Source organism: Erpetoichthys calabaricus, chromosome 18 (genome assembly GCF_900747795.2).
Source record: "Erpetoichthys calabaricus chromosome 18, fErpCal1.3, whole genome shotgun sequence".
Taxonomy (NCBI): Eukaryota; Metazoa; Chordata; class Cladistia; order Polypteriformes; family Polypteridae; genus Erpetoichthys; species Erpetoichthys calabaricus.
The window spans coordinates 79,004,080-79,021,027 of record NC_041411.2 but is presented as its reverse complement, the minus strand read 5'-3'; the positions used below and the strand labels follow the sequence as shown (position 1 = coordinate 79,021,027).

The 16,948-nt window shown below is 41.8% G+C and overlaps 1 protein-coding gene across 2 annotated transcripts in view; it reads right to left on the bottom strand.

The window, feature by feature from the left end:
• Nucleotides 1-16,948, bottom strand: part of LOC127526206 (FYVE, RhoGEF and PH domain-containing protein 5-like) — a 189,316-nt gene that overhangs the window by 12,400 nt on the left and 159,968 nt on the right. The window contains exons 15-18 of one of the 2 annotated variants that reach the window (XM_051920996.1): nucleotides 13,593-13,683; nucleotides 9,113-9,190; nucleotides 5,094-5,231; nucleotides 263-365 (exon numbers count right to left, since the gene is read on the bottom strand). In XM_051920996.1, the coding sequence (XP_051776956.1) occupies nucleotides 263-365; nucleotides 5,094-5,231; nucleotides 9,113-9,190; nucleotides 13,593-13,683 (410 nt within the window). The remainder of the gene's footprint in view (nucleotides 1-262; nucleotides 366-5,093; nucleotides 5,232-9,112; nucleotides 9,191-13,592; nucleotides 13,684-16,948) is intronic. The other variant, XM_051920998.1, reaches the window with a different exon arrangement.

Below are 16,948 nucleotides of genomic sequence, written 5' to 3'. Positions count from 1 at the left end.
GTAGTTTCATGTATGTTTCTATCTATCTAAAGTAACATCTGTGTGTGCCCTCTTCTGGTTCTTGTCTGAATTGCAGCTGATTTTTCAAATTCTTTCAAACAAAATCAAAATCTGCACCCCCCCCCCCCCCCCCCCCCCCACCTCCAAAATATCATTGCAGTCGAGACAAAAGAGGAGAAATGAATCACGGAGAGGCAGACAGAAGGACCCTGGACCCCCACGTGATGGCGCTCTCTGTATCTCCAACTTCAGACACCTTTACCTCTCTTCTTCAGCTCCGTGAAGCACTGATCGCAGACCTTCGCCAGTCGATCCTTGAGGTACTTGAGTGGATATTTGTTTCTTGAACAGCTGCGGCACACAATCTGTTTTGGAAAAAAGAAAAACAAAAGACCTCTTAAATCGTTCTATTTAATTGAAATCTAAAATGTACAAATTATTATGCATATTGTGAAGGGTCCTCAGGTTATAAAAAAAGGGTCTACTGCAAGGACAAGGTGGTACAGGGCAGAGCTTAGGACAGAAAGGGCAGTGTGCAGAGCATCATGCCAGTAGAGGAGGAAGGGCACTGCCAAGGGGCGCATTATGGATATCATGGAATGGCGATAAGCTGGGGGCATTTGGGAGAAAAGGAGACAAGGCTGTGCCTCTAAACTGTGTAAAATGGCTCAGGAAAACAGAGCAACCTGGGGTCACCAGAGAGTTTTCGGGGAGCATTCTGCCCCTTGGTATGTTTCAGTCATTTAAAAGAAACCCCCTGTCCTGGATTCATACATACGGCGAGGCGTCTTTAATTATAGTGCCTTGCAGTTACTGCTCTCTCATCATTTGCCAAGTCTGAAGTTCTTTGTGTGTATTTGAGGGGGTTTGTTTTGTTGTTGGTTCATCAGAATATTTCTTGAGCTTCAGTACCGTGTTAGCCATTATGGATGTAGTGAGAAGTTAAGTAAAATGATGTAAGGTAATGATGTAATTCATGTAATGTTGCATTGAAAGCTTGCATATTGTAATCTTTTAGCCAATAAAAGGTGTCATTATGCTTAACTTGAGCTTCTGTAAAAGCTAAATTTCCCCATTGGGACAAATAAATTTCAATCTACGTATGCATGCACATTTATTTACTTAGCAGATTCTTTTATACAAAGCATCATGGAGAGTCGAGATGCTCTGTGTTGTTGTTTTTTTTTTGGAGAGCAGCAGCTTCCTCCTTCGTGTCCTGCCATAGACACCATGCCCGTTCTGTGTTTAGTGTATGGTGGATGCATGAACAGAGAGGTTTGCTGGTTTTATTGATTCCTTCAAGTCTTTAGCTGTTACTCGTGAGTTCATTTTTACCTCATTGAGCCTTCCACGTTATGCTTTTCTAGTCATCTTGGCCATGTCTGCTTCTACAGAGAGCAGCCACAGTATTAAATCATCTCCATTCCAGGGACGTGCGGTCAGGGGAGGCAGATGCCTCACCTGTCATTATAAAAAGTAAAAAAAAAACTAATAGTGATAACATTAAATAAATGGGTCCACTGCTCTGTGCTATAAATTTATTTTCTGTGTGATTCCAATAATTCTGATCATTTTTATAGTCAAAATCGCTGAATTGGTGCATTTCCTGTTCAAATACATCGGAGAAACGCGTCGAGCCTCACCTGGGACTGCGCTGTCCCTCACACACTGATGGGGTTGATGGCTGCAATAGATAGATCTATCTATCTATCTATCTATCTATCTATCTATCTATCTATCTATCTATCTATCTATCTATCTATCTATCTATCTATCTATCTATCTATCTATCTATCTATCTATCTATCTTATCCTGCCAACTACACTATCTATCTATCTATCTATCTATCTATCTATCTATCTATCTATCTATCTATCTATCTATCTATCTATCTATCTATCTATCTATCTATCTATCTATCTATCTATCTATCTATCTATCTATCTATCTATCTAATCCTGCCAACTACACTATCTATCTATCTATCTTATCCTGCCAACTACACTATCTATCTATCTATCTATCTATCTATCTATCTATCTATCTATCTATCTATCTATCTATCTATCTATCTATCTATCTATCTATCTTATCCTGCCAACTACACTATCTATCTATCTATCTATCTATCTATCTATCTATCTATCTATCTATCTATCTATCTATCTATCTATCTATCTATCTATCTAATCCTGCCAACTACACTATCTATCTATCTATCTATCTATCTATCTATCTATCTATCTATCTATCTATCTATCTATCTATCTATCTATCTATCTAATCCTGCCAACTACACTATCTATCTATCTATCTAATCCCTTTATATGATATGGAAATCCAGGACTCACCGAGCCTCACCTGGGACTGCGCTGTCCCTCACACACTAACGGGGTTGATGGCTGCAATTGCTGCGTGCCTGTCCCTGTCTCTCTGTATGTCGCCAATATAAGGTTTGCAGACACCTTTATTATACACTGACTTTCCACAGTCTGACTAATATCTTTAAGGAATGTGTGCGACATATTTAGTGATGCTCATCGCAGTGAAAAGGCACAAGGTGAGTGAGGCAGACAGTACCGTGCAGGCCTGAAGGGGGCGCATGTGAGCCCAACAGGTGCTCATTGCTGTTCTTCTATGCCAGCGGTTCTCAAACTGTGGGGCAGGCCTCCCCTAGTAACAAAAACGGGGGCGCGAAGATGTGAAAAAAAGAAAACAAGAATCGAAAATATGAAAAATTCATCTATTGAAACCAAAACAAATTAACTTAAACTACATTCTGATACTAGAAAAATAAATATAGAGTTAGATAAATGTTGATAAAAGTTAAGTAGTGTGAGGGATGGCCGGCCATATATTCCAGCCAACACCTCAAAGCCGTCAGATGGAGCCCTCTCGGCAGCATGGAAGTTCCCCGAATTCCAGCAGGGCCTCATGGACCTTGTAGTTTTTACAACCAGCCCTGCTGGATACCATGGGGACCACCAGGAGACACTGTAGGGAGGCTCAGGGAATACTATGTGCCCTATAACCTGGAAGTGCATCCTGGTCACACGGATAAAAGGAACGACATGCTTCCCGGGATGAAGAAAGAGTGGTTTTTATCCGACCCGGAAGTGCTAAGAAATCACATGGACAGGGGTTCAGGAGCACTTCCGGGTCATGGACTATAAAAGACTAGGAGAAACCCCAGACGAGTGCGCTGAGCTGGGTGGAAGGGTGGCAACACGTCTGGGAGTGGAGGATTGTGATTATTGTATTGATTAGTGATTTATTGTATATGAGTATAGTGGAGTGGCGGGTGCTTGGTGCACATTATTATTATAAAATAAATAATAATTGGACTTTTATCTGGTGTCTGATGTTTGGTCTGAGGGTTCAAGGGGTCGACAGTGCCCCTATTGTCACAGTAGGTATAATAAAATATGCATCTATGATATATCATTAATTAAAAAAGAACAAATTGGTATTAGTGGGCTCCTTTCAAAAAAACGTTAGGGGGGTGCAATTAAAACTGTTATGAAAACTCAAGTCGCAAATACTTAAAGGTTAAGAAACGCTGTTCTATGCAGAGGCGCTGATAAATTAGCAACATCAGAAAGTCAAGTGCACTACAGCGCTCCGTTTATTTTTATTTTTTGTTCCAACTGACTGCCAAAATGGAAGATTATACTGTATATCTAAGCTTAAAAATTTCTCAATACTGGACTTTCAGTCAAAACAGGAAGCGATAAATAATGGCAGACCAACGCTGGAGCTAAAAGTTTTGCTTCAAACTGAGGGACAAAAGACAACTCGCTCTTTCCAAACAGAGTGGAGCACCCGAAAAGACTGGCTGTGTGGCCATGATCTCTTCCACTCATGGCGATACGACTAAACCAGTAATCAAACGTAGCTGCAATTTGCACTACTAAACTCTTACTGCACTGCTTCAACAACTTCCCACTTGCCACCCCCAAATGCCGCTCTTGAACATGGGATATTGTGACATGAGGCCTACTGTAGCAAACTGAACCAAAGACTCGACTAAGAAACGATGGTAGGCTCTCTGGACACGAATGAGTCCTAAGCGACCAGCCATCAGTTGTTCCCAAGTCAAAACAGAAGCCAACCCAGCAACTAATGGGCTATACCTATTTTAGGAAGGGATTATACTGGCGACCCTTTTCAGGCGATGAAGGTGGACTATGGGATGTTTCCAAAGACATACCTGTATGGAATTTGACCGTGAAGAAGGATTTTAAATGGGTTCCTCTTAGAAACATCTCAGAAATATATATACACTGGAGAATATAATTTGACAAATCCACTCAAACGGAACACACAGACCTCAAAGGCGGGGGCCCGGGGCGGTCACCCCACTTGCCACCTCCAAACGTCGCTCTTGGACATGGGATATTGTGACATGAAGAATTTACCAAGAAGCCTGCAGTCAGTGAATAAGCTACTCTTTTGGGTTCATATATTTGCAAATCAGACAAGAAGGAGTCAGTGCCTCACCAGCAATGAACCTCACCGCACGTCACTGCTCCATTCGTATACAGTTTGTCTACAGGTGGACGTACGGAAATCTAAACTCTTTGAAACGACCCTTTCCAGTGTTATGCAAATCAATAATTGATGATGGAAGATCTTCTGAGATTTTTGTTTTGCAAGGCATGCTTCACGTCAGCAGATTTTGTTTGAGCCTTTTATTGGTCAAAATATCTCTAAACCACACCCCCAGTCTCGTGTCATTGGTTGATCTCCAGCTTTGCTAACTTCTGACTCCAGTTACCCAACTGGGGGCTTCACAGACTTTTTCCAACCTACATTGTGAATGTTTGAATGATGTGTTCAATGTGTACAAGAACAATACAATAATTTGTATGTTATTAGTTAAAACAGACTGTGTTTGTAACTTAGATGACGATCAGACCATATTTCAATACAAATTTATAGATAATTGTCAATATTTCTAAAGGATTCCAATGATCTTTCTTGCCACTGTACTCTTCAAGGCGTATGCACAGCCACCACCTTACAGCTTTACAGGTTTATCAAATGAGCCATGAGACCGACCGGACACTTTCCCAAAGTACTGACAACATACCTTTCCGCAGGCATGACAGTGGTGACGCCGGATTGTGAGAGTGAAATCGGAGGTGCAGTTCATGCACATCATCACGTGGGACACGGGGACCAGTGCTGGAGGCTTCTCGCCCAGTCCCATCCACAGCTTATCTCTGCCCTGGACAATGACAAGATACAAGAAGGTGTGAGCCGTTTTACCAGAGAATTTTGTCCTTTAATATTCCAGAATCTTCCTGATTCTTACTACTGGCAAATACCTAGAGGCTGGAAAAATGGTAGAAATGGAATTGTTTCAAGGACAGTGAGAGTTGCAAAAAGACGACTGCTGTACTGTTGTGGTGTGAAATGTTGTATATACAGTAAGTTTTGTATGTCTTTAAAGCAAATGTAATATTAGTGTTTTATTTCATTGAAATGCTTTCACGTTTAATCTAAGAGTCTTTAGGACTGAGTCAAGAAGTGAATTTTATGGCACGGTTAAGGGAAATGCCTAACACCAGTGATTCTCTGCAGGAAAGCCAAACTACCTAACTGGCAGGCTTCACTCAACAAATGGTTTTTGGGGGCCAGTTAACTGGGGGATGTGTTGCACCAGAATTCTATTGGCCTAAAGTCGGCTGTTTGGTTTGGAATCAGAAGCCATTCTGTTCCATGACGCCCTATTGGCCGAATGTATAAATGTTCTCGTTTTACCCCTCCCTCTCTCTCTCTTTCTCACCGTCATGATGGAGGAGCATCTCACACACCATTGACTGAAACGAAGACCACACTGAGAAGCACAACTCGGCAGCCTTATTGAGAAAGGCATGCGACCCGTCCTGAAGAAAGCTGACTAAAAATGACGATTTAACTTGAGACATTTTAAGTAACTTACAAGTCTGTGTGTTACCTGAAACTCCACATCAGCATTTATCAGGTTGTGTGGTTGCCAATATTCAAATGTACTTTGCTGATTGTTATTATTTTATGAATATTATCAATAATACATTATTTAAAGTTGTAACTTAACTCCTGCTTATCTTTTACTCTATGTCAGGGGTCGGCAACCAACGGCATGCATGCCAAACGTGTCACGTGGAATGATTTTCAATGGCACACCGACAGAACTGAAATATAGTAAAAAATTATATTTTTAATTACAGCGAATGCGTTTGCGCTCCACATCCCCACCTACGTTTTGCACATGCGTCTCACGTGTAAAGAGAAACTGTGTGTTCAGTGCAGGCCGCGGGACGTTAAAACAAATCACTTGTTATTATTAAGTAACCAGCCGTCCCCCTTGGCTCCGCCCATGTATTAGTGAAACAGGACAGTAGGGAGGGGCCTGCCTGGCTCCCCACTCCTAACGTCACGCTTCCCCCTCCCCTTGGCCCACAGCCTCTGTTTCAGATTAGCATGAATGTATCACTCCTACACTCTGATTCTTAGCGCAATGAGAGAAGTCGCAAAATCAACTGGAATGTTCAAGCAAATTCTAGAAAAAAAACGATCTAAACCCGTTAAGAAGTTCTCTCGTTTGCTAGCTAAGCAGAGGTAAGGTACACTGGTAAGGTAAGGTATGAGGCTGGCAGGTGGGTGAGGAGGGTCCCGCTCCCTTCCCATCAGCCCACTGTGTGTCTCTTGGATTTGCTCAAATTAATCGGTACCGCAAGTGAACTCTGATACTTAGCGCAATGAGAGAAGTCGTAAAATCAACCGGAATGTTCAAGCAAATTCTAGAAAAAAACCCGATCTAAATCTGTTAAGTAGTTCTCTCATTAAAAGCAGACAGACCAACAGACAGACATTGAATTTTATATATATAGGGATATACTGCACTAAAATGACTCATAAAAGACAAAAACTTGATGTTCACTCTTTTCAAGACTCTTGGACGAATGAATATAAATTTGAACAAACAAAAGGACCGAGCTGTGTGTGCGTTATGCTGTGAAAGTGTCGTGTGTGTCATACGTCAAGTGTACAAAGACATTACCAAACCAAACATCAGTCCACGTTTAAAGACTCTGATGAGACAAGTGAAGCTATACAAAGGGCTGTTTCTGGCTTTACGTAACAAACTGCTTATTTTAGTCAAATAATCAGAACCAAAAATAAAGCCACCGAATGTAGTTATACAAAAATTTGACAAAACATTCTTTTCACATATGAGACTATGTATTTTAAAATATTGAATGAGCAATAAATAATATAAGATCCGGTTATAACCGGACCAATTTTGGTACTATATATAACAAAATTGGTAGAATTATGTTGGCACGCGGCATAATAAATAAACAATAAATAATATAAGATCCGGTTATAACCGGACCAATTTTGGTACTATATATAACAAAATTGGTGGAATTATGTTGGCACGCGGCATAATAAAACACAATAAATAATATAAGATCTGGTAATAACCGGACCAATTTTGGTACTATATATAACAAAATTGGTAGAATTATGTTGGCACGCGGCATAATAAATAAACAATAAATAATATAAGATCCGGTTATAACCGGACCAATTTTGGTACTATATATAACAAAATTGGTGGAATTATGTTGGCATGCGGAATAACATTGTAACAGAGGTTCGGCACAATGCCGCTAAAATGTTGCCGACCCCTGCTCTATGTAATCGCCTTAGATTATAGATGTAGAAGGGAAGGTGGGGAGAAGTTATAAAGCGCTGTGATGGACGGCCGTCATCTCATCCCGGCCGACACATCCAGGCCGCTAGATGGCGTCTCCCCTGCATCATAGAAGTGCCCAGGATTCCCGCAGGGCACCATGGGAGATGGAGTTCGGTTTCACAGCCCTGCTGGGGACCCTGCGGGCCACTGTGGGACGCTGCAGGAAGACAAGGGGATTTTTATTTCCCGTATAACCAGGAAGTACTCCCAAGTCACGGGGATGGAAGAAATACTTCCGGGCTGAAGAAAAATATAAATCTTTATCTGACCCGGAAGTGATGTGGAAACACGTGGACTGAAGGACATGAGCACTTCCGGGTCAAGGACTATTTAAAGGACTCTGGGAAACCCAGCAAGCTGAGCCGGAGTTGGGAGGGAGCGTGACAGAGCTGCTGGGAGGACAAGAGGATTGATTGTATTGATTATTGTGATTTATTGTGTATTGTGGAGGTGGAGGTGCTTTGTGCACATTATTGAAGAAATTAAAATTATTTCTGGTACTATTACCTGGTGTCTGGACGTATTGTCTGTGAGTTACACGGGGCAACAGCGACTCCTAGTGTCAGAGTACAATACCTTAGAAACAGTGGCGAGTCTATGGGATTTGAGACTTTCTGACAAAGGCTACACATTACAGAATACAAAAGGAGAAAGCAGAGTCATAGAGAACTCTACCAAGAGGAACCATTTGAAACACATGACAAAAAGCAATGAATTATGGACACTGCATTTCAAACCACAGTATTACCGGTGTAAATCCTATCTCGGACTCTGTGAGTTCAAATCACTTAACCTTGATATGTTAAAAAATGTATGCAAACACTTGCAGCACCTGCTAGTCTTGTAAGCTGCTATCAGCCTAACAAGGACTTCAACACTCCTGCCTACTCCCATTCTGTTTTCTGAGATGTGCAGGCCAGCATTACATCACAAATTATTCAGACCCCTTCACCTTTTCACATTTTGCTATGTTGCAGCCTTACTCTAAAATCATTGAAATTCATGTTTTTCACATCAAACAACACTCAAAACCCCAGAATGACAAAACAAACCAAAAGTGTAGGCCTCCACTACCCAAATCAGCTGGGCCCCAAACTCAAGAAGCAGTGTTCCGGCCTGCATAGGCCTAAATAAAAAGGGTTCAAATTCTTTAAAGTCATAAAGGGAGAGAGGAAAAGTGTAAGAGGAAAACAAAAAGTATCTGGCCCACCAAAAAACAAAAGCAAAACGAAAACAAGATTTAGATTTATTAACAAAAAATGAGAAACTCCAAATGTAAAAACAAAACTGATAAGCTAGATGTCAAGAGGCACACCAAAAGGCTTACAAAAAACTAAGTCTAGAATCTAAAAAATCAGTACCTTAAACGACAGCCAGAATGTCCATAAACCAAAGAATCCACTAGTAATGGAAATATCCAGAGAAAAGGGCTGTCTTGCCTAGAAAGAACCAGGAAGCAGGAGGGTAGGTGTGAGACCAGAAGATGAAACGTACTCCAAGCCAAAATTTAAAATCAGAGATCTGTCCTATCATTCACCTAAGCCCAAACCGAAACCGAACTGTGTTCTAAACAGTCGAAGCCTAAGATCAAACAAAGAAATGCACTCGCTAACCCTCGGGTTTTATCAGTAACCTCAGATGGTGAGAAAGTGCATTGTGCTGACCTTTATACCGTTGCACTAGTGAGTCACGGGTCACGACCTCTGAGACCACACCCCTTAACAATGGGCCACCACATCATGACAATGAAGGCACAAAATGGTGGCACCCGTAAAAAAAACAAAAATGGCGTCAGAAAAGACAGAAAAATAATTTAACAACCCTAAAACTCACTATATCAGATTTGAAGTCCTTGGGTATAAAAACCCTAGAAGTGAGGAAAAACCTTTATGTTTAACCTCAAAGAGACGCACAAAAAAATGTAACTATCATAACAAGAGTCAATGCAAAGAAAAGTTAGCTTTCTTTCATAGATTGCTGGCTTTTAAACGGTTCCCCAGTTGCAGTATCAGGGGGTGCCACCCCCCTAGGCTCCAACATAAAAAACAGAAGAAAAGACTAGTAAATACAAGGGTAAGTTAATGATTATATGCATTTTGGTTGATCATTCTGTATTGGTCAGCTCTACAGCTTTCTCCATGTACGTGTGGACACATGGTGTGCCTGTGTCACAGGCGTAGAGACACCCCTTTGATCAATAACTCTGGTTATTTTCTAGGAGCAGACATGGCCAATCTGCTCTCCATCTGCACCAAAGAAGAGCAGCAAGCAGTGAGAAGCTTTTTTATGGGATGAAGGACATCCTCACTGGTTGCTTAGAATCATGATATGGAATTGCTCAACGTTATCACTGATAGTGGACGTGGACGGGTGTCCCACACCTTCTTTGTTCTTAACACTTGTCCCACCATTTTTGAACTTCTCATTCCATCTGTTAACACTCTGTTGTGGTGTAACAGTTAATAATGATATGTATTTGTTTTGATCATGTTGTTTGGGTCGGCTGTACAGCTTTCCTCACGTACACGTAAAAGCATGGGGTGTCTGTGCTCACCGTTGTAAGGTTTTTGAGCTCGATCTGGTTGTTTTCTAGAAGTAGACATGGCCGATCTGTTCACTGTCTGCACCATAGAAGAGCAGCAAGCAGTGATAAGCTTTTTAATGGAATGAAGGACATCCTAACTGGTTGCTTAGAATTATGATATGGAATTGCTCGACGTTATCACTGATAGTGGACGTGGATGGGTGTCCCACACCTTCTTTGTGCATTACACTTTTCCCACAAATTCTGAACTTCTCAATCCATCTGTAACCATTCTGTTGTGGTGTAACAGTTAATAATGATATGTATTTGTTTTTATCATGTTGTTTGTCTTTAGTCGGCTAGATTACTGTAATGCACTCCTCTCAGGACCACCCAAAAAAGACATCAATCGTTTGCAGTTAGTGCAGAATGCAGCTGCTAGAATCCTTACCAGGAAAAGAAAATCCGAACACATTTCTCCAGTTTTGATGTCACTACACTGGTTACCTGTGTCATTCAGAATTGACTTTAAAATTCTGCTTATGGTTTATAAAGCTTTAAATAATCTCGCCCCGTCTTATATATCGGAATGTCTGACACCTTATATTCCAAATCGCAACCTCAGATCCTCAACTGAGTGTCTCCTTAGAATTCCAAGAGCAAAACTTAAAAGAAGTGGTGAGGCGGCCTTCTGCTGTTATGCACCTAAAATCTGGAATAGCCTGCCAGTAGGAATTCGCCAGGCTAATACAGTGGAGCACTTTAAAAAACTACTGAAAACACATTACTTTAACATGGCCTTCTCATAACTTCACTGTAATTTAATCCTGACACTCTGTATATCCAATTCATTATAATAACTATTCATTCAAAATTTGTACTAACCCCTACTCTCTCTTCTGTTTCCTTTTCCGGTGTCCTGTTGGTGGCGCCACCACCATCTACCCAAAGCACCATGATGTTCCAACAATGATGGATGGATTAAAAGCCAGAAGTCTGTATAACCATCAGCATCAAGTGACTCCGTGAGAACCCTAACTACAAAGAGGACTATTTCATTTATGTTAGGTAGAATGCCCAAAGGGGACTGGGCGGTCTCGTGGCCTGGAACCCCTACAGATTTTATTTTTTTCTCCAGCCTTCTGGAGTTTTTTTTTGTTTTTTCTGTCCACCCTGGCCATCGGACCTTACTCCTTTTTATGTTAACTAAGGTTGTCTTATTTTAATTTCTTATTTGTCTTTTATTCTTCTTTTCTTCATTATGTAAAGCACTTTGAGCTACTTTTTGTATGAAAATGTGCTATATAAATAAATGTTGTTGTTGTTGTTGTTGTTTGGGTCGGCTGTACAGCTTTCCCCACGTAAAGACATGGTGTGTCTGTGCTCACCGTGGTAAAGTTTTTGAGTTCGATCTGGTTGTTATCTAGAAGTAGACATGGCCGATCTGTTCACCGTCTGCACCATAGAAGAGCAGCAAGCAGTCATAAGCTTTTTTTATGGAATGAAGGACATCCTCACTGATTGCTTAGAATCATTGTATGGAATTGCTCAACGTTATCGCTGATAGTGGACATGGACGGGTGTCCCACACCTTCTTTGTGCATTACACTTTTCCCCCAAATTTTGAACTTCTCAATCCATCTGTAAACATTCTGTTGTGGTATAACAGTTAATAATTATATGGATTTGTTTTGATCATTGTGTTTGGGTCGGCTCTACAGCTTTCTCCACGTGCGTGTGGACACATGGTGTGCCTGTGTCACAGGCGTAGAGACACCACTTTGATCAGTGAGTTTCTCTGGTTGTTTTCTAGGAGCAGACATGGCCAATCTGCTCTCCGTCTGCACCAAAGAAGAGTGGCAAACAGTGATAAGCTTTTTTATGGGATGAAGGACATCCTCACTGGTTGCTTAGAATCATGATATGGAATTGCTCAACGTTATCACTGATAGTGGACTTGGACGGGTGTCCCACACCTTCTTTGTTCTTAACACTTGTCCCACCATTTTTGAACTTCTCATTCTATCTGTTAACACTCTGTTGTGGTATAACAGTTAATAATGATGTGTATTTATTTTGATCATTTTGTTTGGGTCGGATGTACAGCTTTCCCCACATAGATGTAAAGACATGGTGTGTCTGTGCTCACCGTGGTAAGGTTTTTGAGCTTGATCTGGTTGTTTTCTAGAAGTAGACCTGGCCGATCTGTTCACCGTCTGCACCAAAGAAGAGCAGCAAGCAGTGATAAGCTTTTTTATGGGATGAAGGACATCCTCACTGGTTGCTTAGAATCATGGTATGGAATTGCTCGACATTATCAATGATAGTGGACGGGTGTCCCACACCTTCTTTGTGCATTACACTTTTCCCACAAATTTTTCAACTTCTCATTCCATCTGTTAACATTCTGTTGTGGTATAACAGTTAATAATGATGTATATCTGTTTTGATCATTTTGTGTGGGTCGGCTGTACAGTTTTCCTCACGTACATATGTGAAGACATGGGGTGTCTGTCCTCACCGTGGTAAAGTTTTGACCTCAATCAGCGAGTTTCTCTTGTTGTTTTCTAAGAGTAGACATAGCCGATCCGTTCACCGCCTGCACCAAAGAAGAGCAGCAAGCAGTGATAAGCTTTTTTATGGGATGAAAGTGTACCAGGGGCCGAAATCCTCGCTTGTTCATTAGAATCCTGCTATGGACTTGCCCGATGTTGTCGTTGAGAGTGGACACGGACGGGTGTCCCACACCTTCTTTGTTCTTAACACTTGTCCCACCAATTTCTGAACTTCTCATTCCATCTGTTGTGGTATAGTACTGTCTCCACAGTGTACAGAAAGCCTTCTTCTGGGACACCTTCAGCCCCTAAAAAAGTGGATCACTACTCGCTACTCTACCTTGGTGTAAATGGAGAGAGGAGTGGCCATGTTTACTCCTACAAAACAACAAGAGAAGCTGACTGATCAAAATCGGATCTGTACCACCGTGGCCACAGACACACGAGGTTTCAATATGTGTGTGCAGGGAAAAAGCTGTACAGCCAACCCAAACAAAATGGTTACATACAATCATGGACTTACCCTTGTACATAATTAACATTAAACAACACGGTGATACTGAAAAACAATAAAATTCACAAACAAAAAACAAAACACATCAAAGAAAATAAACTAATAAACAAAAAAGATACAAAACACTTGAGCCAAAGATAAAACCCAGGATAGCACATCACTGCAACTACGACTGATTCTACCACTAAAACACCCGGAAAGGACTACAAAGGAAGACATTTGATTAAACCACATGGGACGAAGTGTACCTCTGAGCCGGAGATGATGTGCTGTCCTCCAGTGTAGTCGGCGACGGCCCGGCACAGGGTGTGGTACCAGTCCTCCCTCTCGCTGCCCGATCTGGTGAATGAGAACCACAAAGAGGGCGTAAAACTATCAGCAGGAGACCAGGACGTGTCTTCAGTAAATCTGATCTGATCTTCCTACCGTCGTGATCTATGCCTGTCTCAGAATCAATCCTGGGGAAATGCACAAATAGTCTGACCAGGATAAGAATTTGTCCAACCCCAGAGTAGGACATGAGAAAAAGTTATGAAGATTTTAGTGAAATTCAAAGTAAACGATTCACACAAAAATAGGTTAAAAAGTGGACAATACACACAAAAAAAGGGATAAAGAGAAACACTTTGTCTACGGTACGGGTGTCGATCTCTGGTCCTGGATGGCCGCAGTGGCTGCAGGTATTCATTCTAACCATCTTCTTCATTAGTGACCAGTTTTTACTGCTAATTCACTTCTTTTGCCTTAGATTTAATTAACTCGACTCAGACCCCTTAGTTATCTCTTTTTCCTTATTTAGCTTCCATCCATCCATTATCCAACCCGCTATATCCTAACTACAGGGTCACGGGGGTCTGCTGGAGCCAATCCCAGCCAGCACAGGGCGCAAGGCAGGAAACAAACCCTGAGCAGGGTGCCAGCCCACCGCAGGGCACACACATACACACCAAGCACACACTTGGGACAATTTACAGTGCATCCAGAAAGTATTCACAGCGCATCACTGTTTCCACATTTTGTTATGTCACAGCCTTATTCCAAAATGGATTAAATTCATTTTTTTCCTCAGAATTCTACACACAACACCCCATAATGACAACGTGAAAAAAGTTTACTTGAGGGTTTTGCAAATTTATTAAAAATAAAAAAACTGAGAAATCCCATGTCCATAAGTATTCACAGCCTTTGCTCAATACTTTGTCGATGCACCTTTGGCAGCAATTCCAGCCTCAAGTCTTGTTGAATATGATGCCACAAGCTTGGCACACCTATCCTTGGCCAGTTTCGCCCATTCCTCTTTGCAGCACCTCTCAAGCTCCATCAGGTTGGATGGGAAGCGTCGGTGCACAGCCATTTTAAGATCTCTCCAGAGATGTTCAATCGGATTCAAGTCTGAGCTCTGGCTGGGCCACTCAAGGACATTCACAGAGTTGTCCTGAAGCCACTCCTTTGATATCTTGGCTGTGTGCTTAGGGTCGTTGTCCTGCTGAAAGATGAACCGTCGCCCCAGTCTGGGGTCAAGAGCGCTCTGGAGCAGGTTTTCATCCAGGATGTCTCTGTACATTGCTGCAGTCATCTTTCCCTTTATCCTGACTAGTCTCCCAGTCCCTGCCTCTGAAAAACATCCCCACAGCATGATGCTGCCACCACCATGCTTCACTGTAGGGATGGTATTGGCCTGGTGATGAGCGGTGCCTGGTTTCCTCCAAACGTGACGCCTGGCATTCACACCAAAGAGTTCAATCTTTGTGTCATCAGACCAGAGAATTTTCTTTCTCATGTTCTGAGAGCCCTTCAGGTGCCTTTTGGCAAACTCCAGGTGGGCTGCCATGTGCCTTTTACTAAGGAGTGGTTTCTGTCTGGCCACTCTACCATACAGGCCTGATTGGTGGGTTGCTGCAGAGATGGTTGTCCTTCTGGAAGGTTCTCCTCTCTCCACAGAGGACCACTGGAGCTCTGACAGAGTGACCATCGAGTTCTTGGTCACCTCCCTGACTAAGGCCCTTCTCCCCCAATCCCTCAGTTTAGATGGCCGGTCAGCTCTAGGAAGAGTCCTGGTGGTTTTGAACTTCTTCCACTTATGGATGATGGAGGCCACTGTGCTCATTGGGACCTTCAAAGCAGCAGAAATTTTTCTGTAACCTTCCCCAGATTTGTGCCTCGAGACAATCCTGTCTTGGAGGTCTACAGACAATTCCTTTGACTTCATGCTTGGTTTGTGCTCTGACATGAACTGTCAACTGTGGGACCTTCTATAGACAGGTGTGTGCCTTTCCAAATCATGTCCAGTCAACTGAATTTACCACAGGTGGACTCCAATGAAGCTGCAGAAACATCTCAAGGATGATCAGGGGAAACAGGATGCACCTGAGCTCAATTTTGAGCTTCATGACAAAGGCTGTGAATACTTATGTACGTGTGCTTTCTCAATTTCTTTATTTTTAATAAATTTGCAAAAATCTCAAGTAAACTTTTTTCACATTGTCATTATGGGGTGTTGTGTATAGAATTCTGAGGAAAAAAATGAATTTAATCCATTTTGGAATAAGGCTGTAACATAACAAAAGGTGGAAAATGTGATGTGCTGGGAATACTTTCCAGATGCACTGTAGAATCACCAATGCATCTAACTTGAATGTCTTTGGACTGTGGGAGGAAACCGGAGCGCCCGGAGGAAACCCACGCAGACATGGGGAGAACATGCAAACTCTACCCAGGGAGAACCTCCTTATTTAGCAGCCGAACAATAATGAGGCACAAAACAAGCTGCCACATGACCAGCTCACCTGTGCCCATCACACAATATCTGAACATAAAGAAAGGTGAAGGTCTCAGTAAGGTTGATCTCTCAGGTCACCAAAACATTTTGACGGTGGTCCGAGAAAAAAAAAAAAAAAAAAAAAATCAACAGTTTTGGAAATGTCTGCTGTGGCAGAATGAGAGCAGCAACAAGCTGTGGAATTAAATAACGGGTTTAATTACCAGCAAGAATAAATCGGCTTCTCATTAAGAGACTGGTTGGAGTTTGAAATCCCAGTTTAGCTGGTCATCCGTTGGCTCGTTTCACATCTCATTTCTGTTTAGCTGCCATTTAATGAAGAAACAAATCAATTCAGAGGACTGAATCCTTAAAAAGAGGGCCATTAAAATGAATGGAAAAGAAGTTAATTAGCAGTGAAAACTGATCATGAATAGATAAAGGGTTAGAATGAAAACCACCAGGCCCGGAGTTCGACACCCCTGCTCTACGGTATTCCGCTTGAGGATTAAGTATCTTGGTTACATTTAAGTTTAAAGTTGAACATGTCTTAAGGTTTCTATACGTCATCTCATTTCCGCACATACATACAGTACATAAGAGTCATACTATTACTGGAACGATGTCAGACTACTTGGAAACTCTTGACAAACGGCATTACGTTATGAGTCAGAAAACTCGAAGCCCTTAATGACTAACAGTTCATGTTTCTCTCTAGCCGTCTGAGCTAACATTAAGAGCATCCCATTACACTGGTCAACAAGCATTTTGCTACTGGGATTCTTTCATCTGTACTTTAACAAATTTCAGTTGCTGACTCCAAATCTGAAAAACGTTTTTGTCCAG